Here is a 26,191-nt window from a genome sequence, read left to right on the forward strand (position 1 = left end):
CAGCTCTTGAGTCACACGACCCTTCCATCCCTCCCCTTTTAAGCAAGGCACCGGCCTCCTTTTTAGCCCTCCCAAAGCTAAGTGGCGATCTGAAAGCACACCCACCTGGACGCAAGCCCTGCTGAAGTCTAGGAGACTTTTACTTCTGACAGGCAGAAAATCCTACAGGGATCCTACAGGCTGGACATCCTCTGCGAAAGGCGCAAGAGATCTAGAAGCATTCGAGCCAGAACCTGGACCTATTTACTCAGAAGGAACCCCCAGTTTTCCAGGAGGCTTAAGTCTCGCATAGTGAGAAGGGCTCGATCCCGTCGAGGACTCCTTTCTGAAAGGGAAAGGAGCCCAGGGCGCGCCGAGAGAAAGTGGCCAGGCGGCGCCGGAGAGCCGCGCCGAAGTTCGAGCGCCTCCTCCGCAGGGCGCGCCCCCCCCCCGCAGCCCCTTCCTCACAAGGAGCAACCCCCTCCCATCCTGCGCGCGCGCGCCCCCTCCAAAAAGGCGCGAATTTCGAGGCGGGAAAGCGTCGTCCCGTCCCCCCCCCCCCCCCACTCCGTCGCTGGCGCCCGGACTCACCCCATCTCTCGGCACTTGTCGCCGGCCACGCAGCCCGGCGGCGACAGCGCGCTGGCCGGGGGAGTCTCTCCGCCGCCTCGGTCGCCGGCGGGGGGGAGCGGAGGGCGCGTCCCGACTTCGCACATACGGCCGCCCCGGGGAGAGCTTTCTCCTCAGCTCCCTCGCGGGTGGTGTGTGTGGAGGAGCTTCCGAGCTGTGGCGGCTGCGGCGGCGGCGCGCGCGAAGCAGCCTCTGGCTCGGCGGCGGCGGCACCCAACCTCTTCGGCGTCCTCGGAGCTGCCCGCCCTGCTCTTTAACTGCCTCTGGTCCTTTTACATAAGCGCCTCTCGCAGGCGGGGAGGGCAGCGAGGGCAGCAGCCCGCTGCGTTGCGCGACGAGCGGCTGGGCTGGCGAGGCTGGAGCCGGGCGCGCTCTGCGCTCTCCTCTCCCGCTTCGGAAGTCGGCGCTTTGGAGCGGCGGCTCCGAGTTCCACCTGCTTTTGCGCGCCCGCTGCCGCCTCCCACTCGCTCGCTGGCGGGGGGGGGGGGGAGCGAGTCGCACACGCGGCCGCTGCCGCAGTTTCTCCCGAGGGCGAGGGGCGGGACGGCGCGCGACGCGTCCAATCGAAGCGGAGGCTGCCGCCGCGCAGGGGCTCCCCCGCGCGCGATCCTGGGCGCCGGAGCGATTCCCCGGACCTCGCCCCCGCCAGGCTCTCTCTGCGGACGGAGTGAAATCCCCTGAGCGCGGTGGGGTTTTAAACTCGCGAGGCAACGGGCATAGGATCGGACTGCGCTACTTCGGGAACAAAAGGATACCGAGTGCTGCACCCAGCGCTGGAAAGCGCCAGGCTCAGAAATGTCTGATCTCCCGTGAAGTTCACAGCATGACCTTGCGCACACAGCACACTTTCTCTCCGCCTGACCTTCCTCGCAAGATTGTTGTGAGGATTAGTTGGGAAGAGGGAAAAGGAACAACGTAGGCCAGCTGGAGCTACGTGGAAGGAAGGTGCTATATGAATGCAATTAATAAAGAAGAATGTGCTAGGGCTGGCACACATCTGGAGGGCACCAGGTCGACAAAGACTGCTACAAAACTTGGTTTGAGCTGAAACCTGGGGGAAATGGGGTTTTGGTATGAGCTCAGTTCTGAGAGCTAAAGCAAATATTCACAGGTGAAAATATAAACAAAGATTTATCAGAAAAGGTTTTCTCAGGCTGATTTTAAACTAGCAATTGTAAATTTTATCCTGTGAAGCTGGGGTTTTTTATTGGGGTGTTTTTAAAATATTGTATTTCCATTGACTGTTTGAATAAACATAACATGCTTTATTGCCGTTTTGGAAACTGTACAAAAAAAGCATTCATATTGGGTGCCTTGGAAAGGACATTAATTTCTCTTGTTATTTATTAACCACCTTCCACATGTGCGTCTCAAGGCGAAGTACCTGTCTTTAATTCTCTCAGGAAAAGTTTCTGATTTGAATTTAAGTATGCCAAAGGGTGGGCCAACAAGTTATAAATTAATTCTCTAACTGAATTGTGGATTCAAAGATACAAGAGCAGTTTTCAAAAGGACCAGGACTGTGCTGCGTTTACTATGATAACAAAGTAACAACCATCATATGAACACAATCATTGTCATGTGGATTGCTACAATTTGACAAACATTGCAGGCAGCTGTGTTGGTACAATCGTGGGGGAAACTGGAAAACAGTAGCATAAAAGCTTTATTAGGACCAACTGAAACATCACAAAGTAATAAGCAAACTTTCAAATTTCACCGGAATTCTAAGCACCCTTACTTTTCTTCCTTTCTTTGCTTCCCCCTTGCTTTGGGAGACAGCTTTCCATGCAGAAGGTCCCTGGTTTATTATCACTTCATGTTGGTGCAAAATGGGTATTACAGACCTGCTTCACTCACTTCCAAAAGATGGTACCACTTGCATCAAAGATGCCTTGAATCGGGAGTTGCCAGAACTTGCCAGATTTAAGTTTCAGGCATTCTGGAATCCAGAATGTGTGTTGGAAATATACTTGAGCTACAATTCACAGAACTACGATTCGCAAAGTTCCCTATGAAGAGAGATTGATTGTTAAACTACTCTGCAAATTATAGCTCTGGGAAGGGAGAAGTGGTCTCTCTATCTCTCTGGCACCCTTAACAAACCACAGTTCCCATAATTCTTTGGGAGAAGCCATGGCTGCTGTTGTATAAGAGTGCTTTAAATATATGGCACAAATGTAGCCTTTGAGGTTAAATGGCAAGGATCTGAGATGACTCACAATATTAGGGCTGATGATGCTCGGAATATGAATGTGGGAATTCTCCCTTAGGCTGGAAAAATTCATGGACAGACATTTTGAATATGTGTAAGACTTGCTGTTGGGTATTAGTGAGCATGGCATTTCTACATCTGTGTTCGGAAGCAAGACTGTGAGAGGACGAGCACGTATTTTTATGACGCGTGTTTAAAAGTTGATGTCATCTGTTTAAGTATAATAAATGGCTCGTTCATAAACAATCCAGTAATTTCTATATATGGTTCTTCCAATACGTTTTGGAGGCATAAACATTTCATTTTTGTCTTGTGGCTTAGGAACACTTCTTCTGTGGAACCTCTGTTTCCAAAATAGTTTGAACACAGAAGTTCTTTTAACCTGCTTTGTGTTTCTACTTAAAAAAGAAAGAACACGAAAAGACTTCTTTCTCATGATGCCAGCAATTTGCAAACTGGGTCATAGCCAACTAAGTTTCAACTCAGAGTAGACCAATTCAAATTAACGAATCTAAGTTAGTCATAGGGGGACGCGGACGGCGCTGTGGTCTAAACCACTGAGCCTAGAGCTTGCGATCAGAAGGTCGGCGGTTCGAATCCCCGTGACAGGGTGAGCTTCCGTTGCTCGGTCCCAGCTCCTGCCAACCTAGCAGTTCAAAAGCACATCAAAGTGCAAGTAGATAAATAGGTACCGCTCCGGTGGGAAGGTAAACAGCATTTCTGTGCGCTGCTCTGGTTTCGCCAGAAGTGGCTTAGTCATGCTAGCCACATGACCCGGAAAAACTCTGCAGACAAACGTTGGCTCCCTTGGCCAGTAAAACGAGATGAGCGCCGCAACCCCAGAGTCGTTCATAACTAGACTTAACTGTCAGGGGTCCTTTACCTTTTTTTAAATTAGTCGTGCCCCGTAATTTCCATTTTACGTAATTTCAATGGATTTACTCTGAGTAAAACCTAGTTGGCTACAACACCATCTCCTAACCCCTTGTATCTTCCTGAAAGATCACACTGCAACATTGTCTCTTAACCAAACAACACTAAAACCGTAGCCATGTTGGCCCATAAGATACAATCCAAAAGCAGGGCAACATCTTTATTATGCCAACCAAACGAGTGCACAGTTTGCAGAGGTAGCCATCCCTTGGCTAGGCTGGCTGAGTTGCAGGCAGCCCTGGCTCCTGCAAAGGTGGATTGAGCCTTCTTAAAGGGATAGCTAACGTAGAGGCCACTCTTCCCAAGGCACCCCCTGTAGAACATCACACTTGGTTTTTAATGTTTTGTTTTTGCAGGGTAAATCACTTTTGGCAGGGAGCAACAAAAGTGTGGTGCAGTGGTTAGAGTGTCAAACTAGGACCAGGAAGGTCAGAATTTGGCTCCCTGCTTGCCCAGGAAGCTCACTGGGTGACCTTGGGCCAATCACTGCCTCTCAGCCTAAGCTACCTCACCAGGTTGTTGCGGGCATTAAATGAGGAAGAGGAGACCCATGTGTGCCACCCTAAGCTCCTTGAAGAAAAATGTGGGAAATAAACACATACATACTGTACAATTCTAACCAAATAATGGGGATAGGAGATGCTGCCACACCAACCTCTGTCTACCCTCACCCAGTCCCCACCTGCCTGCCTTCTTAGTTACAACCAGCCCAGTGGGTGGTCCTGGATATCAGCTCCCCCCCTCTACTTAGTCTCAGTGTTGCCCCTTGCAAAACTCAGCAGGTAGGAAGATGTGTACGAACCTAAATTATAGTTGGCCCTGTCTGTAACTGGCTCTGTCGCCACCTACTGTTGGTCTTCCTGCCTTCTGCCCTACCCATCCCAATGGGCACCAGTCACCACTGCTCCCAGGCAAGCGTGCATAGAGTTGCAGTTAGCTGGGGTTTTTTAAAAAACATAGGTAAAGGTAAAGGTACCCCTGCCCGTACGGGCCAGTCGTGTCCGACTCTAGGGTTGCGTGCTCATCTCGCTCTAGAGGCCGTGAGCCGGCGCCATCCGAAGACACTTCCGGGTCACGTAGCCAGCGTGACGAAGCTGCAGCTGGCGAGCCAGCACCAGCGCAGCACAAGGAAACGCCGTTTACCTTCCCGCTATAAAGCGGTACCTATTTATCTACTTGCACTTAAGAGTGCTTTCGAACTGCTAGGTAGGCAGGAGCTGGGACCGAACGACGGGAGCTCACCCCGCCGCGGGGATTCGAACCGCCGACCATACGATCAGCAAGTCCTAGGCACTGAGGTTTTACCCACAGCGCCACCCGCGTCCCTTTTAAAAACACATGTATATATAAATATGAGTTAAGGGTAGCTTTGTTAAAAGTTCTGTGTGAATTAGGGATATTGCCAAGCCAGCAAAAAGAGAGAGAAAGCGAGAAAGCAAAGTATAGCACCCACGCCACATAGCATCTTCTGCCAACTGTGCAGAATGAGGGTGAAATTCCACCTAGGTAGCGATATCGCCGACCACTCAAGTGAAGCTCAAGCCGTTTAATGTCACCAGAGCCCTCAGATGGAATTACATCCCCCGCCGTCCCCCTCCTCCAGATGCATCATGCTAAGAGGTTTCAAGCGTTGCCATTAGCTGTAACGTTGAGACAGGCTTTCTGAAATATCTAGTGCAAATTCTGAAAAGCCTTCCAAGATAAGCAGCTGCGCCATTCTGACACACGAGACGAATGTAGTTCAGCGGATTTTCCTCACGTAAGCATTGTCAGACCCTCAACAGTCTTATGTACGCCCATAGATTTTAAACACTTGTAACTCCAGCCACTCAGTCTGCTTGAAGGAGATTTAAAGGCCATGATCCTTAAGGCAGATTTCCAAACAGCAGTCCTGGAAACGTTGAAAAGGGGCACTGCAAAAAAGGGTACTGCAGAGTCAGTGATTTTTCTTCAGATTGCATTATACACATACACCAGTGGCGTAGCGTGGGGGGTGCAGGGGGGGCCAGCCACACCGGGCGCAACATCTGGGGGTTAGGGTTAGGGGGCGCAAATCCACGGGTTAGGGGGCGCAAATTACTTGCCTTGCCCCGGGTGCTGACAACCCACGCTACGCCACTGACACACACACACACCACACATACACACACACACTTATTTGACACCTTCAATCAAAAAGATTTAAAGGCACTGTGAATAAAACCATTCACACAACATATGAATGCAGTACTAAAAGCAACAAATAAGCATAACGGCACACAGTATAAATGTATGGTAGAGCAAAATCATACAACTTAAGAGTGGAGTAAAGTAAAATTCCAGCTAAGGTCAAAGCACATTTAATGCACTTGGTCTTCTCCCAAATAAGTCTGAGAACTGTAGTTTGTTAAGGGTGCTGACCTCATACAGCTACAGTTCCCAGTGCCCTGTTACAAACTACAATTCCCAGGATCCATGACTGTTAAAAGTGGTTTAAGAGTCCTTTAAATATACAGTGTGGATGTGATTAAAGAATCAGCCTAGCATCCTTAGCCTCTAACCATTAAGGGCTTTAACCAGGCTTTCTGGCCACAATTAATAGTTTTCTGTCCGAATCCAGATTCCTTCACAACAACCAAATAGCAATCCTAATAATCTAAGAACTGTGAGTTAACCTGACATGCCTGCCCACAATATACCAGCTGGGTCATCTGTAATCTAAACAAGGAGGGGGTGAAATCCATATATTTTGTGAACATTTCCTTCCTTGGTCCTGGAGAAGTCTTACCCCACCTGGCTTACAAGACTAGTTTTGTAACGGTTTCCATCTAGGAGGTGCAAGGATGGGAAACCTTAGGCCCAGGGGCCAAATGCGGCTCCCAGGCCTCTCTATATGGCCCTTCAGACCCTCCCCAAGCTACACTCTCTCATTCTCAGGACACACCCTATTGCGAGTCTTGCTTCACACCCTCTCTTATTGTTCTTGCCTGGCTGGACTATGTCCCTGAACTCTTAATTCTTGACTGTTCCTTGCCTGGATGCAAGAAACTAGCCTATGGTAAAGGTAAAGGTAAAGCGACCCCTGACCATTAGGCCCAGTCGTGGCCGACTCTGGGGTTGCGCCGCTCATCTCGCTTTATTGGCCGAGGGAGCCGCGCGGCGCTCATCTCGCTTTATTGGCCGAGGGAGCTCATCTCGCTTTATTCCGGGTCATGTGGCCAGCATGACAAAGCCGCTTCTGGCGAACCAGAGTAGCGCACGGAAATGCCGTTTACCTTCCCACCGGAGTGGTACCTATTTATCTACTTGCACTTTAATGTGCTTTCGAACTGCTAGATTGGCAGGAGCTGGATCTGAGCAACGGGAGCTCACCCCGTCACAGGGATTCGAACCGCCGACCTTCTGATCGGCAAGTCCTAGGCTCTGTGATTTAACCCACAGCGCCACCCGTGTCCCAGCCTATGGTACAAAGGTGATTTCATTCCTCCCCTACCTTTTGGTATGTGGGAGCTGAAAGCATTTCCTCACCCCTTGCTCTAAATCTCACATACATGTACTGATGGTAATGGGCCAACTTTGATGATGTTAAAAGGTTAAAAGCAGAGTTATGGATTATGCCCTTAGAGCGCACAGCCTTCCAGTTCCACAAGTCTATGAACTGTAAAGGGACCATAGCCAGGACAACAAATTGTGAAACAACAGGGCAGACTCTGCAGTTTTGGAGGACAGCAGCCTAATTTCCAGGCTAATTAAATCACAGAATCATTTTGTTCTCCAAAATATTTTTCTCACATATCAACTTGTATGTTGTTCGGGTGTTTTGAATTCTCAGCCTCTTGTCACCATCTGTAACTCAAATCCCTGTGTCTTAAAGAAATGGCAGGCATCTGTTGAAAATATTCATCTCTTCTGTGGCATGGGAGGTTCATAATCCAAGCTTATCTAATAAAAACTGGGCTATATTTCAAAGCAACTAGGGAGAGATTGTAATTATTAGAGTTGCTTCCCCCACCCCCCAAAAAAATCTGCAATGGACATCATCCTGCATGCGATGTTGTCCATCTACAACAGATTGAAAAGTCAAATGATGCTTCAATGGGAATATCACCATGTTGTATCAAGTGAAGAGGTCATCTTTAGACTTTTATACAGTTTGACAGCTTGCTTCATGGTATTGGATCACTGGTAGCTGGTGGATGCTCCTCAAACCGGGGTGCTGCGGCTGCTTTATTTCTTCACATAAAAACTGTCATTTAAGAATGTATTATGAACAACTTAACATGTGTTTTATTTGAGTTTTGCCAGTGGATGTCGAGGGGGAATCTTGGTGTGGACTGCAAGTTACCGTATTTTTCGCTTTATAAAACGTACCAGACCACAAGACGCCCCTAGTTTTTGGAGGAGGAAAACAAGAAAAAAAATATTCTGAATCTCAGAAGCCGGAACAGCAAGAGGGATCGCTGCGCAGTGAAAGCAGCAATCCCTCTTGCTGTTCTGGCTTCTGGGATAGCTGCGCAGCCTGCATTCGCTCCATAAGACGCACACACATTTCCCCTTACTTTTCAGGAGGGAAAAAGTGAGTCTTATAGAGCAAAAAATATGGTAATTCTGTTGCTTTGCTGGAGTGGAAACCAATGCTGCTTTAAAAACTGTATGGTTATTTGCTTGCTCAACCTGCATAGTTTGTAAATAAACGAATACCGCAACACTCAATTTTATATCTAGTCCTTTCTCTTCAGCTGAAAAATACAGCTGTTAGAATCATCACTTGAGGAGATGGGAAGCACAAAACAATACCTTTAATTTTCAAGAGGCATGCGTGCGCAGGTGATTGTAAAATTCCAGACATCCTCCTGATTCCCTGCTTGCAAATGATGAGTATAGTCAGTTTATCAAAAGGCATTCTTTGGCACCTGCGGCCCATCAAAGCAAAACTCTGGTTTGGTTGTCATTCAGTTTGGCAGTAAAGATATAAATTATTTGAATCACATGTCCTTACATAATTAGAAAGTCACAGTGAGCTCTCTTATTAATTTCTGCTACCATTTTTCAAATATGACAGCTCCTGTATCTTTCCACTAACATAAGCAAAGCTCTTCTAGATCAGGCCAAAAGTGCACCTAGTCCACTATCCTTTTTCTAACAATGGCCAAAGATATGATTCTAGGAAGTCCACAAGAAGACACAAAGGCAACATCCTTCCCTTTGATTTTTTTAGAAAACAAATCATATGAGAAAAGGTGGAAGAACTAGGAATAATCAGCCCAAATAACAGAAGACTCAAGGTACGTTCACATTACTACTTATTCTACATCCACTGCTAGTTTTTAAAGCCACGTTCCCATGGAGTTAGCCACAATCCATAATGATCCAGTAGTTTCTTGACACATACTGCTATTTGATGTGCTTTCCTCAAATCAGTTTCAACCCAGCTAGAGTACAGTGGTACCTTGGTTTACGAACTTAATCCGTTCCAGAAGTCCATTCTTAAACCAAAGCATTCTTAAACCAAGGCATGCTTTCCCATAGCAGCGGGGGACTCCATTTACAAATGGAACACACTCAACAGGAAGCGGAACATGTTCTTATTCCAAGGCAAAGTTCACAAACCAAAGCACCTACTTCCGGCTTTGCAGCATTCTTAATCCAAGTTGTTCATAAACTAAGCTGTTCTTAAACCAAGGTACCACTGTAATGTGAATGTTTGAGACCACCATTGTGCACAGATGGTAGCTTCATGAATAGCAGTGTGTGTTTGTGTGTGTTTCAGGTGTGGGGAAACCAAAAAGGGCATTCACGTTTGGTGAAGACATCCCTGCTCCCTCTCTGATGTGAACAACACCGTCCCAATTCAGTTTGAAATACAGCGGGGGGTGGGGGGTGGGGAGAATGACCTTACCATATTTGCTGGACTTAGGCTTGCAGTCCTTGGTTCAGGCTCACGGGTATCTGACATCTCAATTCCGGAAGGCTATGGCAGCTTGGATTTGGGGATCTGCAGTAAGTGCCAATGCCTCAATGGTCATGGCAAGTACTTTGTTATCTCTTCAATGTAGGCTCCATTTAGCTGTCATGGTTCACAGCTGCTGCCAGATGAGGGATGGGGAACCCATGGCTTTCCATACGTTGTTGGACCACAACTCCCACCTCCCACTGGCCACTGTTTATATGAGCCTTGAGAAATGAAGACTTGAAATCAAGAGCAAAAACTGTTTTTCAGTCTTTATTTGCAGGGCTTGTACAAAGCACAGTTAGCTGAAATGACATGGCTTGCTGAAAATAATAAGTGATTAATTAAGTAAGGTCTGCTACCTGCTGAGTTTTGTCAATGAGTTTCCCATGCATATCCTTCCTCATTATTGCTGCGGTAACCTTATCAGACTCGGCTAGTACTAGAATGCTACACTTTAAGTATTTGTAGTCTGGCATACCATGTTACTTGCTACTTAACTGGCTTGCACATAACACTGTATATATTTCGCACGCAGCTTTTCACCCCAAATCAGTTTATACAACTGTGAACAAAAACAAGCCACAATGTTCCCTGACTGAATCAGCCTTTAGTGTACAAAGAAAACAGCATGATGCCACCTCATATGGCCGCGTTGTATTTTTCCCATGCAAAAAAAAACAATGTATTCATTAAGATTAATAATTGAAATTTGCTTTAGGATAAGCTGCATTGATTTTTACCTCCTGGTAGGAGGCCGGCCCTCACCCAAGTCTTCAAATATGTTCATGTCCATCTGGCATGTCCCTGGCTCATCCTTCCTGTTGCTTTGTCCATCTGTTTTAAAATCACTTCCAAAATACTGCCTGACTCCCCACACCCCAAAATAGGTTCGACAAATCTTTGGTATAATCTGAAAATATCCAAGCCTGGCTCCAGGTTTGAGTATTCCCTTGGCAAAATGTCCTCTGGTGGGTCTCCCTAGCTGGTATATTTGGTTCTGGTGATAGCAGTGAGCAGCAGCAGAGCTCTGATGGAGTCAACTTCGGCGCCTCTGATCTATCGTCACCATTGTGGAAAATCTGAAAGATGGCTCCAGCTACCCAGCACACACAAAACATGATTAGAATGGAGGCACATGCAACAGGAATATCAGCTTAGTTTAAAGTAACTGTCCTGAAGCTCTACTGATTAGCCAAAGATGCAATCTATGGATGTACGTTATGCTCACATCTACAATATTTAACCAACCCTGACTTAAGAAAACAGAGTGTCTTATTGGGCTGTGCATACACATATATTTAAAACACATGACTTCCCCCAAAGAGGCCTGGGGACTGTAGCTTCCCCTTCACAGAGGTACATTTCCCAGCACCCTTCCCCCTCTCTTTTGGGGAAGGCATGTGTTTTAAATGTGAATTACTGGGTGTGAATTACTGGTAAATTCCATCTCTGTAAGTTTTAGTCTGTGATAAATGCTTGGCGTCAGGGGGAGGTTTCCCCCCCAAAAAACTCAACAATTAACTCCATCAACTTCAATGGGAGTTACTCCCAAGTAAATGTGTAAACATTTGCAGTTTAAATGTTACTTCCTAGGCAGCATACACTCTATACCTTTAAAGTACATCTGAGGCACATTTCTCCTCTCAAAAATTTATGGGTCCCGTTGTTTATTAAAGGTTGATGCGAACTGTAACTCTGTGAGGGGTAAACTACAGTGCTCAGGGTTCTTTGAGCAAAATAATGTGATTTTAAAGGTACAGTTTGTGTGCAGTCCTCATAGTTTTCCTTGGCCAGAGAAAGGTGGCCCTATGCCTCATCTCTTCATACATGTGGGCGGTGTTCCTGGAGCTGCTATGCTCCTGGTGATGCACACTCCTCTTAATAGTGGCATTTACGTTTTAACTGCCTAATTTTTGTGTGCTGTTGCTGCTTTTATAATAAATAAATAGAAAAAAAAAGTTTTTGCTTCCGGGACATTTATTCGTGCCTCGTGTTGTTGGTTTTGTTGTTGTTGCCATTCTTTGCAGAAAGGGGGATTGCTAAATTTTCAGATTAAACGCACCCCACAATGCGCTACCATGATGTAACTTCTGCTTATCTAAATCCCAAAGCAAGAACTACTCACTCTGCTTTGTGAACTGCAGCCTGAGTCTTCCTGAGTCATAATAGGATTTTATTTACTCATATTTGAATCGGTAACTCCTAAGCTATGTGTCAGCAGCAAGAGGAAGGGGGACATTCGAGAAAGAAAGAAAGAAAGAAAGAAAGAAAGAAAGAAAGAAAGAGAAAGAAAGAAAGAGTTTATGGTTTCTGTGGCCCTAAAGCACCCATTTACTGAAGAAGGTTACCCATTCTTCCTCTGCATTATCCACTCCTCTGGCCTTGCCTACTTCTAACCAACCTGTATTCGAAGAAAATGATTCTGTCACATCTCTCTGTCACAACTAGATCATTCAGTCACTTGGGCTGTGGAACCGCTGCAGCAAAGGGACATTACTGGTGCTGCAGTGGCGCAGCAGCCAAGGGATGAGGAAGGGCTGTAGTTCAGTGATAAAGCACATGTTTTGCATGTAAACGGTCCCAGGTGCAGTTTCCAGCAACTCCAGACAGGGCTAGAAAAAGACTCCTGTCTGAAACCCTGGAGAGCTGCAGCTGGTCAGTGCATACAAACTGAACAAGGCGATCTGATTCTGTATAAGGAAATTCCCCATGTTGGCCCTACCGTTAGGCGAAGTGAGGCAGCTGCCACAGGTAACTTATTAGACTGTCCTGAAACCACAGCACAATTTTAGTGGTTTAATTTACTTTTGTTGTTTCCCTTTTTTCAGCCAAGGAATGGAAAGAGGTGATGGTGAGATTTTCTGCCTCAGATGCAAAAAATAACTTGACTGTCTTGCAAGGGAGCATTTGTTGTTCTGCCTCAACCAGCAGAGACTCTCAAGTAGCACTTTAAGAACAGGTAGGAGCAGGAGCAGCTCTACCATTAGGTACTGAGACAGCCGCTTCAGGCAGCAGATGCTGGGGAGGCAGGGAGTGGCAGGGATGTGTTGGTGGGCAGAGGCTGTGCGTCACTTGACCTGCCCTGCAAACTAGCCTGCTGCCCTCAGGTGTGGTAGAAGACTGTCTCATTACCAGAATTGAAGCTAAATTCAACCAGTAAGCTTCTGTAAATGGAATTGGGTGGGGAGGGATCTCATCCTTTGTCTCGTGCAGCATAAATGTCCTGAAATTGACCCCCACCCAACTGATGGGAGGATGTCCATTGCTTCTCTGCATGAGTCACAGGGTTGGGACTTGCCATGACTTTTTTTCAGATTCTAATTATAAATCCAAGTATAAATCAGAACTAAAGTGTACTTCAGTTGCCAGAGGTTTGGAGAATGCTGCCTAATATTATGAAGTCGACCCAGTGATGTACCCAAGTACGAGAGGGCAAGCGTGTATCTGAGCAGAGCAATCCTATCTGTGAATTAGGCCTATTGGGCAAGATAGGAAATTCCTTTGCACACTGGTGAGAAAAAGTATGTTGCAATGTAACTGAGATCTCTCTGCACCAGTAGAGGCTAAAACCAGTGAAAGGCAGGGTGAGTGGTAATGGAATATGTAGCATTGAGGAGGGAAGAATGGAATTTGTAGAACCTTCTCCCCATGGAGGCTTGCCTGACACCTTCATTTCATATCTTTAGGCACCTGCCAAAAAATGTTCCTTTTCTCTCAGGCCTTTGGCTGATTAAACAATCTATTACCTTTTAATAGAATAATAGAATTGTAGAGTTGGAACCCCCTGAGAGTGATTTAGTCCAAACCCCTGTGTGTCTGTCGGGGGTGGGTATGGTTTTATTTTGTTATTAAGTTGTGTATTTTATGCTATTGTACTGTAAACCACCCTGTGATCTTCAGATGAAGGGTGGCATATGAATTTTATAAATAATGATAACAATAAGAGTGAAATTTAGTTGGAATCTTATGCTTGTATCAGTCCCAAGGTGCAGCAATAAAATATTCTGGAAGCATTCACCACCGACCTCCCTGCTCCATTTCAGAGAATGTCTTCTCTTCAATATAAAAACAACTTTTTTCCTTTTTTGTTACATAGGCAGTTAACATTTAAAGGTCACTGTTAAGAGAAATGCTCTCCTAGCAAGCATTATATTGGAAACTCAAGTCTTATCAGGGCCTTTGGGATTGTACTCTGTGCTCTAAAGGTGCCTATTTTAAAAGCCGTACTAATGCACACACACCCGATCACGAAAGGCAATGTTGATTTAGCAGCTCTGTGGATTCCAGTGGGAACTTACATGGAAGTAGCCTAGCATATTTAGGACTGCTGTCTATAACCAAAGCTTTTTCTGAACCAAGAATACGTAACCTCTGGCCATTACACCTGTGGCAGCAGCTGGTTGGTGGTAGTGGACCCTCACCAGGCAGGCCTGCAGCAAACTACGTTTTTGTTGTTTAGTCGTTTAGTCGTGTCCGACTCTTCGTGACCCCATGGACCAGAGCATGCCAGGCACCTCTGTCCTCCACTACGTCCCGCAGTTTGGTCAAACTCATGCTGGTAACCTCGAAAACACTATCCAACCATCTCGTCCTCTGTCACCCCCTTCTCCTTGTGCCCTCCATCTTTCCCAGCATCAGTGTCTTCTCCAGGGAGTCTTCTCTTCTCATGAGGTGGCCAAAGTACTGGAGCCTCAGCTTCACAATCTGTCCTTCCAGTGAGCACTCAGGGCTGATTTCCTTAAGAATGGATGCGTTTGATCTTCTTGCAGTCCATGGGACTCTCAAGAGTCTTCTCCAGCACCATAATTCAAAAGCATCAATTCTTCGGCGATCAGCCTTCTTTATGGTCCAGCTCTCACTTCCATACATCACTAAAACTACGTATATTCCAATATTGATTTATTTGTTGGTTAGTTGCAGACTGGCCCTTCGCCTCAGGCAGCAGCAACACTCTTGCATCCTGGTATTTATTAACCGAACAGTTGGCAGATCCTTGACTGGAGCTGACTGGGGGGGGGGGGGCACCCATCCTTCATCGACAACGTTGCATTTCAATTTCATATTTGAGCGTAGCAGCAGCATCTCAATTTTGCCTCAGGCAGCCATTGGCAATAATTGATTTCTCTCCCTGCCGCCTCCAGGCAGCAGGGAAAAGTGCACAGTTATACTACGGAACTCACTTCCACAGGATGGCCACCATCATGGATGGCTTTAAAGTCTGGCGGTTGTCTTTGCTCCGCAGTTAGCAATACTTTATGTATGAGAGAGCGTGCAATGAGGACTTGGTGCATAAAATATGAATATGAATAAAGGGGCGCGGGTGGCGGCGCTGTGGGTTAAACCACAGAGACTAGGGCTTGCCAATCGAAAGGTCGGCGGTTCGAATCCCCGCGACGGGGTGAGCTCCTGTTGCTCGGTCCCTGCTCCTGCCAATCTAGCAGTTCGAAAGCACGTCAAAGTGCAAGTAGATAAATAGGTACCACTCCGGTGGGAAGGTAAACGGCATTTCCGTGCACTACTCTGGTTCGCCAGAAGCGGCTTTGTCATGCTGGCCACATGACCCGGAATAAAGCGAGATGAGCTCCCTCGGCCAATAAAGCGAGATGAGCGCCGCGCGGCTCCCTCGGCCAATAAAGCGAGATGGTTCGCCAAAAGCGGCTTAGTCATGCTGGCCACATGACCCGGAAGCTGTACGTCGGCTCCCTCGGCCAATAAAGCGAGATGAGCGCCGCAACCCCAGAGTCGGCCACGACTGGACCTAATGGTCAGGCGTCCCTTTAGCTCAGTTGGTTAGAGCAGAGCGCAGTGCTGATAATGCCAAAATTGCAGGTTCAATCCCTGCATGGGGGAGCTGCATATTCCTGCATTGCAGGGGGTCGGACTGGATGACCCTCTGGGTCCCTTCCAGCTCTGCAGTTCTCTGATCCTTCGTGTCGTCTAAAAAGTGGGGGACGGACGGACTCGCAGCTGGTGGTCAGTTTCAACCTTGGAGGAATGGCTCCATAGTCTTATTATTATTTATCCGGTTTTTATACCCAACCTTTTATTTCGGCATTTGTTGTTTTCCCGTGCTGAACCCTTGCCCTGAGTCGAGATTCTTTCCCTCCCCGTCCCCTCAGCATACAAGGTCGGTGTTTCACTGTGTGGGGCGGCGGCGGCGGCGGTTGCACTTTTAGGGGGCAGAGCAATCCCCACCCCCTCGGCCGCCGCCTTGACTCGAGAGATTTCCCTCGTCGTCAAAACTGTGTATTTTATTTGGGTGTTCATCGAAGGGACACGAAACCGGCCCGAAAGCTCAGCCCCTGAGGAGACTGAGAAGAGACGAGGCCCACCTTTTCGATTTACCTCAGGCCGAGCAAGCCACGCCCATCGTCAGCGAAGCCAGCTGGGGGCGGGGCAAGGGGCGGAACCGGAAGCTGGAGGCCGCCGGCGCGCGGAAGAAGAAACAGGATCTCTTCTTGCTGCAGCTTCAGGTGAGGGGCTGCGGGGTCTCCTTCTCCTCAGGGTGGGGCTGAGTGCGGCGCATCCCCTTTTCGGGAGTTTGGACGGGGCTGTGTGCTCCTCAAGGTTTCATTTGAGCCCATGTATAGCCACAGCGGGGCCAGCCCCTCAGTCGTGGGAAGGGGGACGAGGGCGCCTCTGGGCATGTCGAGAGGGCCTGTGCAGCACAGGCACGCGGTACTTTGCGGAGGGAGGGGGCGGGCGGGTAGAGATGGGGGGGGGACGAGGGGCTCTAGGAGGGTCGTCGCCATCCCTTCTCTCTGCTTACCCCGCCCCCCAAACACACACACTGTGTCTCAGGACCTTTGAGGTTTTTGAGCTGAGGTCACCCGCTGTTTATGATTTAGCTGAGAATCCTGCATTGCAGGGAGTTGGGCTAGGTGTTCCTAGGGGGTCCCTTCCAACTGTACAGTGGTACCTCGGGTTACAGACGCTTCAGGTTACAGACTCCGCTAACCCAGAAATAGTACCTTGGGAAAAGAACTTTGCTTCAGGATGAGAACAGAAATCGCGCGGCAGCAGGAGGCCCCATTAGCTAAAGTGGTGCTTCAGGTTAAGAACAGTTTCAGCTTAAGAACGGACCTCCGGAACGAATTATGTACTTAACCCGAGGTACCACTGTACATGTTTTACGATTCTGTGATCGCAACAAAACCGTCCTATATTGTATCAGACCATTTGGCCTGCCCAGGCCTGTGTTGTTTGACTGCCAGCTGTACTCTATAAGCCTTAAGAATCTTAGGTCTCAGAATCAAGGCAAAGTCTTTTTAACTGGCAAGATTCTAGAGATTAACTTCAGACTTCAAAACTCAGTACAGTGCTCCCTCAGGTTGAGAACTTAATTCGTTCTGGAGGTCCGTTCTTCACCTGAAACTGTTCTTAACCTGAGGTATCACTTTAGCTAATGGGGCCTCCCACTGCCGCCGCACGATTTCTTTTCTCATCCTGAAGCAAAGTTCTTAACCCGAGGTCCTATTTCTGGGTTAGCAGAGTCTGTAACCTGAGGTCCCACTGTACTGTTGTTATTTCTTACTTTTATATCCCAACTTTTTCTCCAGTGCGCTCGGGACGCAGGTGTACATGGTTCTCTCTCTCATTTATCCCCCACAGCAACCCTGTGAGGTAGGTTCTCCCACATAGTTCCATAGTTCAGTGTTCAGTCATCTCAGAAGCAGGTAGCTGAGCACTAATTATGGAGGAGTCTTGGAAGAGAGGGCTATCCAAGGCTACTAGCCATGATAGCTATGCTCTGCTTCTAGCTAGAGGCACAAATGCATCTGAATACCAATTTCTGGAAACCACCAGAGAGGAGTGTGCTATTGTACCCAAATTCTTCTTGCTGGTTTCTCACAAGCATTTGGTTGTTCACTTTAAAAACAAGATGCAGGAGTAGATGGACCATTGGCCTGATCCAGCAGGCTCTCAGTATTTATTTAGTATATTTGTATCTTACTTCTTGTCTAAAGTTTCCAAAGCAGCATTGAACACTGTTCAAGTGTTTCAAAAGAACACTGTTGGAACAGAATGTGAGACTTGATGGACTTTTGACCTGATGCAGCAGTGTTCTTTTTCTGTTATTATATTCTCATTCACATCCACTATTGTTTAAGAAAAGTGAGTATGGATCTCTCCCTCCCTCTTCCCACACCACTTTTGACTCATCTTCATTTATTTGAGTTGAAGCAGGTTTTCTAATCCATCTGAGTTAAGTGCAACTGCGGAACCATATATTGCAGTTCACCATTCAGATCAATTAAGGCAGAGATGTGTAGTAAAAGATTAGAATCCACATGTTATCTACAATCATGCATTGAGAAGATGGTGAAAAGGCCACTTTCTTCCCACACTTCTAACAGTTCTGGCAATACCTCGAGAAGATTAAAGCACGTTGGGGCAACTAATCCCAGTAATGAGGGGAATGTACTCTGAATATTTTCCTGGAAACAGCTGGGATTTTTCATTAGGTGGAGGATGAAAAAAATCACATATGTACTGAAGCAACCTGCACCATGTGCCTGCATAACACAGAACCCACAGAATACAAATGCCCAGTTAACAAAATGTACAGGGATAGTATTCCCCATTGTATAATTACTTTGAGTGTGTGTGTGTGTGTGTGTGTGTTGGAGGGGGGCACTAAGAATCTTAATCCAAATTACGGAGAGACTGACATTTTAAATTAACTATTTGTGATAATAGCTATATAAAGGATAAATAGCAGACTTATTGAGTAGCAGTCAACTAAGTTTTACTCAGACCAATGGCCCATGACGAAAGCCCATTAATTTCAATAGCTCTAATTAGTGTAAAAATTTAGTTGAATACCACTCATTGTTTGAAACAGAAAAAATTAAGCTTAATGTTATATTTTTCATTCAGTTCTGTAATCCACTTTGTTGACAGTTTCAACCCAAAGATTTACACAAGTATTTGATTTCCAAAGGTGGTCAAAATATTATTATTATTTTCCATATTTGCAGAGATTATAGAATGGCTTCCACAATTGACATCCTTCAGAATTATAATAACCTGTTTGCTCATCGATATACTTCTGAAGACGAGGAGTATCAGAAATATGTCCAACGCCCTGCAGACCCACTTCCCATCGTTGAAGACTGGGCAAACAGGTCTGTTGAAAACATTCCCTTACCAACGCTGTGCTTTTTTGGTGGTTGTAGGAGTATGCTATGCAATAAGGAAGCACCATAAACCAAAGCAAAATGGCAAAAACCTAAATATAATTAGGCCATTAATCTATTCATTTAATTTTAATCCTGTGTCTACAGTTCTTTGGTGTCTCTCTTTTAAATGCAGACATATTAATGATTAAGAACAGAACACGCAAGTCACAGGCAAAGCAACACACAACCTATTCAAATCTGTAGAAGAGGGTTTTGAGATATTAGCACAGTGAGAAACCGTAAAAGTTTTCTGCCCAGTTTGTGTTCTGTCCAGTGCTAGTGCTACTCAGAGTAGACCCATTTAAATTAATGGACTAAAGGAGCCTTGAGTCACTTCCACAACATACATTTAAAGTACTCTTATACTGTAGCACTTTAACTGTCATGGCTTCCCCCAAGGAATCCTGGGTTGTTCAGGGTGCTGGGAATTGTAGCTCTGTGAGGTGTCTCCTAATCACTCTCAAAGGCAATTAGTGGTTGATGTTGAATATCTCCCTGCATGATTAGTGTTATAGCCTGCAACAAACCAGCCAGCGGAGCTATAGGTCTCCTAAGTGCTCCCCTGGTTAACATCAACAGAGTGTGTGTTTCTTGTGATGGGAGGGATGTATCTTCTCAAAAGAGTTTAATGCACAGTGGATTCAATCTGTTTAACACAACCTCTTTGATTTCACACAACCTTTCTAACACAGGGAAATATTGAGTATTCTAATAGCTATCCTGAGAATACATGCATTTCCTCTTTTATTTAGAAAATTTAGAAACGGCTTAATTAAAAAAAAGATCTCCCAGGAGGTTGAATGATGATAAATAAATAAATATGCATATATACTTGGAGGCGCAAATGCTTAATTTTTAGTTGTTCCAGAAATTACCTAGATATGATAACATTCCCTGGAGTTTGGAATAACTTCGGGTTCCATGAAAAAGCAGGATATAAATGTGAGGAAATTAAAATAAATCAACAAACCTCAAGATCATACAGAGAAAATCTGAACAATGCGTGAACTAAATCAAGCTTAATGCAAGATATCCAGGAGTGATTAGTAGCTTGCCAGGGGTTTAATAAACCTTCCAAGAGAGAGATGGAACTGTTCACCCTGGAAAGTGATGCCTTACTGAAATCATGTTCAGTAATCGTGAGCACTGTTGTCTTGTCTTCAGCCATAGGGAGGTTGCCAAGCATCAGACAGGCCACAGTATGTAGTTGATGAGCTACATTCAACTTGATAGGCCAAAGGTTGAGTAGCTTTGATTCAGAGTTTGTCAGTGTCAAATTTTCTACAAATAGCTTGTATACGTGGCTCGCCCACAATTGTGGAAATTCTTGTATGTATTGCTGAAAGCTGCAGATGGTTTAAGTGCATGACATTGTGATTACTGCCTCGATTATAAGAAGAGTTTGGATTTGATATCCCGTTTTATCACTACCCTAAGGAGTCTCAAAGCAGCTAACATTCTCCTTTCCGTTCCTCCCCCACAACAAACACTCTGTGAGGTGAGTGGGGCTGAGAGACTTCAGAGAAGTGTGAGTAGCCCAAGGTCACCCAGCAGCTGCATGTGGAGGAGCGGGGAATCGAACCTGGTTCACCAGATTACGAGTCCACCACTCTAACCACTACACCACACTGGCTCTCAAAGAAGAGCTGCTCTCGGTGTACCCTTGATGTATGAAACAAAACCCTTTCTCACTTGCAAATCCAGTTTGTAAACAACTTTAATCCTCAAACTTCCACAGATAATGTAATTTAGGAGAGACCTTTTTTTTAAACTTCCAGAGAACCCACCGTGCCTTCTGTATCTGAGATACTTCAGAATTATGAAAAGATGTTTGCAAATCGATTTTCTTCAGAAGATGAAGAATATCAGAAATACGTCCAACGTGCTGCAGATCTACCTCCTCTTGTAGAGGACTGGAGAAATAGATCAGGCGGCAACCAGCGATACAGAGACAGGTATTGCTCTTATTTATTGGCTCTATATAAATGTTACCCTGTCCACTGATGCTCTCAGCAGCCACTATTTTTACTGTAAGAAACTAAAGCACAAGAGAATGACATCTAGCCTCCGATGCAAAACACAAAAGAGCAAGTTGGGGAAGGACAAAAGGAGAAATTGTGTGAACATCTACCCATCAAATATGGTGAAGAGATAAAATTCAGTTACAGATAGGTAGCCGTGTTGGTCTGCCATAGTCAAAACAAAAAAAATTCCTTCCAGTAGCACCTTAAAGACCAACTAAGTTAGTTCTTGGTATGAGCTTTCGTGTGCATGCACACTTCTTCAGATACACTGAAACAGAAGTTGCCAGATCCTTCTATATAGTTATTACCAAACTTAAAACCATGGAGAGACCTGGTCTGAACAAAGACATTGGATTCTTATCTCATTATACATGACAAAGCCATTTTTCACCTTCTCACCCCTTGCTTTTTCCTGTAAGACCTATTGCAGTCGTTAAGAGTCGTCAACAGGCTCATCACAGCTATCTGCCAATCACCCATTCCCACCACCCTTCTGAGTAATACCCCTCCCCACCTTCTCACTATATAGAAGGATCTGGCAACTTCTGTTTCAGTGTATCTGAAGAAGTGTGCATGCACACGAAAGCTCATACCAAGAACTAACTTAGTTGGTCTTTAAGGTGCTACTAGATAAAATTCAGTTCATGTACAATGGTAAGCCACCCAAAGTGGCTGGGGCAACCCAGTCAGATGGGCGGCACAACAACAACAATCAATAATAATACCACTTCCCAGGTCCCTCAAAGGAAGTGTGATTAGGCACTACCACAATAACAACTCAATTGGCAATATTCTTTTACATGAGCGTGACTTTGGATTTTTTACAGTGATTTGATTGCTATGAGGAGAGGTCATTTCACCACATCATTGGGCATGTTGGCTAAGAGGCCAGATTCATGTTATAAGTTGTTCGATACTTTTTTGAGCCACTGAGGAAGACATGTAGGGTAGAAGCAAGTTTAGGTTTTGGTATATGCTATAATTTGTCACACAAGGTTTTTGACCACATATACAGACAGTGCGTTTTTGTGCTAAAGCGTTTATGTTTTCCCTTCCTAAGGTTTGAATAGTAGCTGTTGCCATGGGGCTGTACCCAATGCTAGTCCTACTCGGAGTAGACATGTTGAAGTTAATCATCATTACTATCTTTGGTTCCTTATTTTCAAGGGGTCTGCTTTTGAGAAGGTCTAGCATTGGGTGCCGCCCACTGTGTGGAATTCAGCATCACACTCTTCCAATCATCCTTCTGTATAAGCATGCCAGGTTGCCAGATGCAACAATGCCCCTTCTCCCCCACTCCATGGGTTTTTCTAGAAATTCTCCTGACCTCCTCTCTTCGCTGAGCTAATGGTTAGGTGAACCCCACCCCTTGTTTTTACTTTTGCCCAGCATACTTTTACTGTAAGGCAGTTATGGGCCAGGATCCTACTTTATAATCTCTGCAAAACAAGACGGTTACTTTTTGGTTGGCAACTGAGGACCGTATAGTAAAACGGTAAAGGACCCCTGGACAGTTAAGTCCAGTCAAAGGCGACTATGGGGTTGTGGCGCTCATCTCGCTTTCAGGCCGAGGGAGCTGGCGTTTCTCCACAGACAGCTTTCTGGGTCATGTCGCCAGCAGGACTAAATTGCTTCTTGCGCAACAGAACACCGTGACGGAAATCAGAGCGCATGGAGATGCCATTTACCTTCCTGCCTTTGATTGGACTTAACCATCCAGGGGTCCTTTACCTTACCTGGATCATATAGTATCCCTGATGGAGCCATCAGTTGCTGATGCTTTGGGTTAATTTTCTTTCTTTCTCTCTCCCCTCTCCCTTTTCTCCAAGCCAGTAGCCACAGGGGTGGAGAATCTAGGCACTCTGCTTAAGCAACAGTGCCAAGGGTTTTAAATTCTGTGTGGAGCTGAATCAAAGTGCTGCTTATGCCAAAAGGAATGATCTGAAACTCTTGAAACAGATTGCCCTTGGGACCAGTTGCTTCCTTGGGCATGAAGTGATTTTTTCCCCCATGGCAAAGAAAAGAGATCCAGGCTTCACCTCGTCAGTGAAATAGCCTTTCTTCTGTGACATAATTATTAGCAGAAAAATGACTTTGCCAATCAGCAGGCTAAATATTTATATTTATTTTGGCCTTTTATTTTATAACATAAAATTCATTTGCATACTTAGATAACATATCTCGCTGTGCGTGGCCTGATCTACGTTTCTTATGATTCTTTGTGACAAATGTATACTTCAGCCCCACTACAAGACACTTGGGATTTTCTACCTACTGAAAATATTCTGAGTCATATACTCCAGGCTGTACATACTGTGCTTCCTTAGTTTTAACTTAATCTTGGCTGCTGACACTAGGGAAACAAGAAAGGACATTGTGCATTAGATTTACTTGGTGCTTCTTGTGCTGCATTTCATAGTACTTGGGCCATGCGAGTGAGACGGTTTAGCTTGGATGTAACATTTGGAAATAAGAAACTTTAGCCTAGGGCTATAGTCAAGTCCTACTCATAGTAGACCCATTAGCATGAATGGACATGACCATTGTAAATCTAATACTTTCATTGGGTCTACTCTGTAAGACAAAACCTGGAGAGCCAAAGGCTCCCCATCCCAGGTGCAAATACAAAATAATAATTATTATTATTATTTATTGCTTACACCCCACCCCTCTGGCTGGGCCTCCCCAGCCACTCCAACAGAATATTCCAACACAATAAACATCAAACATTAAAAACTTCCCTAAACAGGGCTGTTTCAAATATAAAATCTGCAAATCAGGTAGAGTGTAAATATGCACATTTGAGAAATGAGAAAACTGGTTCTTTGTTTACAAGGAAAAGTCTCTTTTAACTGTGCATTTGGCAGAAGGCAGTGATTCAGATTAGATATTAAACCTAACATGCTTGTGTCCAGATTTAAAAAAAAAAATATTAACCAAGTGTTTCTATAAGAGAAACTTAGTCTTTATACTTCAATTTTCAAATTGGATTTTTTTTAAAAAAGTGCCTGTATCCAATGTTCTCTGTTCACTTAACACAAATACAAGTTTTAATATTACGCAACAGAGGAACCAGCGCAGTAGTTGCACTAACAGAAACCTGCTGTGCAACAGATTGCTGGTAACTTTGTCGCGCAAAAAGATTGAGCAATCTTCTTACGCATTCTCCTGTGCAACAACTTCCTGCTGGCAGACGACATCTTGCCAGCAGAATCTGTATTGTGCTAACTGACTTGAACATACCGCCATGTTGGATACAACCCAATATATTTTATCCACCCTACTGAGACAGTGTATGTCGATGCAATTTGAAAACAAATATTGTTAAAATGCATACCATTTGCTTCCTTCTACAGATTCAGAGACAGCAGACAATTCAGAGGCAGAGGGGACAGGTACGACCGGCAAGGAGGCTATAGATACGGTCAATGGCAAGAGAGAAGCTGGGGAAATAACTATCAGCAGCACAGACAAGAACAGTCTTCCTACTCTTATCACGGGCGACCGTCCCACTATGGCTATAGTTCTTATTCCCAGGGGTCACAGTATGGCCATTACTAGTATTGTCTCCATCCTGTCAGACTTTGCTTTATTCCGTTTTACATTTTTTTTAAGGAAAAGTTTGCTTTAAAACAAATCTTGTTGATGTATTTTGGCAGTACTCACTTAACAAAGGAACCAGAGATAAGCTTGATGAATGAGCCTTTTGCCTGTGCATGCAGCCCTTTCTGTTCCTTCGTGTGAGCTGCAATTAAAATAGTAAGTCTAACCATAGTCACCCGAAGTGGGGAAATGCAGTTACCACCTTCAAGACAAGACAAGACCTTAAAACCGCAGTGTGAAGCTGGTTTAAGAACCTGGCTAGCTCCAAAGCTGGTAACCGTAGTCTCCTGGTTTGAACGAAATAGGAAGCAGTTGGTTAATTAGAAGGTTTCTGGTTTAATTGCCACTTCAGTGAAGGAGCTGAATGCGTGGGCAAAACCTTATTCACATCTCCGCTTATTAAGTCAAGATACCATCATGCCAATATGGCCACTGTGAAACTGATGTGAACTTGGGTGAACTTGTTACCCTACATTCCCTTTCCCCTTCCAACGTGTTGCCTGTACAAATATGTAATAATTTGGGGGTGAGGAGGGATTGCTTTGCATCAGAAGAATTTGGCAGCGACCCTCAGCAAAAAGGGCTGCTCTTCCTGAAATTCTGACTCATACTATTTCATTGCGAATGGGTAGAAAAACAATTAAGATTCGCAATGCATCATGGCAGAGGAATGTGCAGGTTGCAGGGAATGGGGCTGGCTGTTGATAATAAGCAGGTTTAGCAGTTTTCATTTTGATTACTCTGAAACTTTTTTTTTTAGCCCCTTTAGCGTCGTTGGTTTAATTTTCTTTTTAACTCACTAATAGCTGATGAGCAAAGATGTCAAAATAAGCAGGAAATGTAAAAGATGCAGTACTTGGGTTTGCTTGCTTTTTAGAAACTCCCCCACAAGATTCATCATGGTTAAATGGTGTCCTCTTGTATATGTTTTTCCTGCCATTCATCTGATCATTTCTCACGTTAAATTGACTGTTGTGATTGTACACTGTGGAATAAAATCCAGTGGTTTAATGAAAATTCTGGACGTGCGTGTGAATGTTTCGTTTCAAGGGAAGGAGAGCACCTAGGGCAGATGTGGGAAACCTCTGGCGCTCCTGATGTTGCCAGGCTACAGCTCCTTATAGCCATTGGCCATGCTAGCTGGGGGCTGAGGGGAGTTGTAGAGCAGCAGCCTATGGGGAACCAAGCACAGGAAACTATGAGTATTTATTGCATTTATATCCCAACTTTCCTTTCAGGGAACTCAAAGTGGCCTACATAGTTCTCCCCCTCCTCATTTAATCTCCACAACTACTCTGTGAGGTAGGTTAGGCTCAGAGGCAGCGACTGGCCCAAGGTCAGTTGTTTTAAATATATATAATTATCAATGCAGAATTACAATATAAAATACAAATAAATTGAAACAATCAGAAAACCAATACAAAGAGAAAAAAGGAATAAAAGAAAAACATAAAAGAAAATCAACAACTATAACAAAACATAACCAAACACATATACATACATTTTGACTTCCTTGCATCCTTTAGTGACTTCCAATTTTCAATTTTTCTTTTTCATTGTGTTTTTTACACACACACACACACACACACACACACACACACACACATTACTTCCAGTTTTATGCCTTTATTTCCTTTCCTCAAGCCTACAAACGTCATTCCTCACATCTCAATATATTTATTCCAGAACAATG

The 26,191-nt window shown here is 45.1% G+C and overlaps 2 protein-coding genes across 3 annotated transcripts in view; one reads left to right on the forward strand and one right to left on the reverse strand.

The window, feature by feature from the left end:
* The window catches only part of HOMER2 (homer scaffold protein 2), a 91,806-nt gene extending 90,727 nt beyond the window's left edge, over nucleotides 1-1,079 (reverse strand). The window contains exon 1 of one of the 2 annotated variants that reach the window (XM_077918837.1): nucleotides 571-1,079. In XM_077918837.1, the coding sequence (XP_077774963.1) occupies nucleotides 571-695 (125 nt within the window). In that variant the 5' untranslated portion in view covers nucleotides 696-1,079. Of the gene's footprint in view, nucleotides 1-105; nucleotides 123-570 lie in introns of those variants that run through there. The other variant, XM_077918838.1, reaches the window with a different exon arrangement.
* A 14,980-nt stretch (nucleotides 1,080-16,059) lies between these two features.
* On the forward strand, nucleotides 16,060-25,515 carry RAMAC (RNA guanine-7 methyltransferase activating subunit). Its single transcript, XM_077918839.1, has 4 exons — nucleotides 16,060-16,162; nucleotides 18,671-18,817; nucleotides 20,650-20,826; nucleotides 24,252-25,515. The coding sequence occupies exons 2-4, from the start codon at nucleotides 18,681-18,683 to the stop codon at nucleotides 24,454-24,456; spliced, it is 519 nt and encodes a 172-aa protein (XP_077774965.1). The 5' UTR covers nucleotides 16,060-16,162; nucleotides 18,671-18,680; the 3' UTR covers nucleotides 24,457-25,515.
* Nucleotides 25,516-26,191: the final 676 nt, after the last annotated feature.

Source organism: Podarcis muralis, chromosome 14 (assembly GCF_964188315.1).
Source record: "Podarcis muralis chromosome 14, rPodMur119.hap1.1, whole genome shotgun sequence".
Classification (NCBI taxonomy): domain Eukaryota; kingdom Metazoa; phylum Chordata; class Lepidosauria; order Squamata; family Lacertidae; genus Podarcis; species Podarcis muralis.

Bases quoted from the DNA above. Each gene is read 5' to 3' on its own strand.
- RAMAC (XM_077918839.1), top strand. From the start codon at position 18,681: ATGGCTTCCACAATTGACATCCTTCAGAATTATAATAACCTGTTTGCT. The intron at 18,818-20,649 runs GTCTGTTGAAAA...TTAAACTTCCAG, and splicing joins GTTGAAGACTGGGCAAACAG to AGAACCCACCGTGCCTTCTG. The intron at 20,827-24,251 runs GTATTGCTCTTA...TTCCTTCTACAG, and splicing joins AACCAGCGATACAGAGACAG to ATTCAGAGACAGCAGACAAT.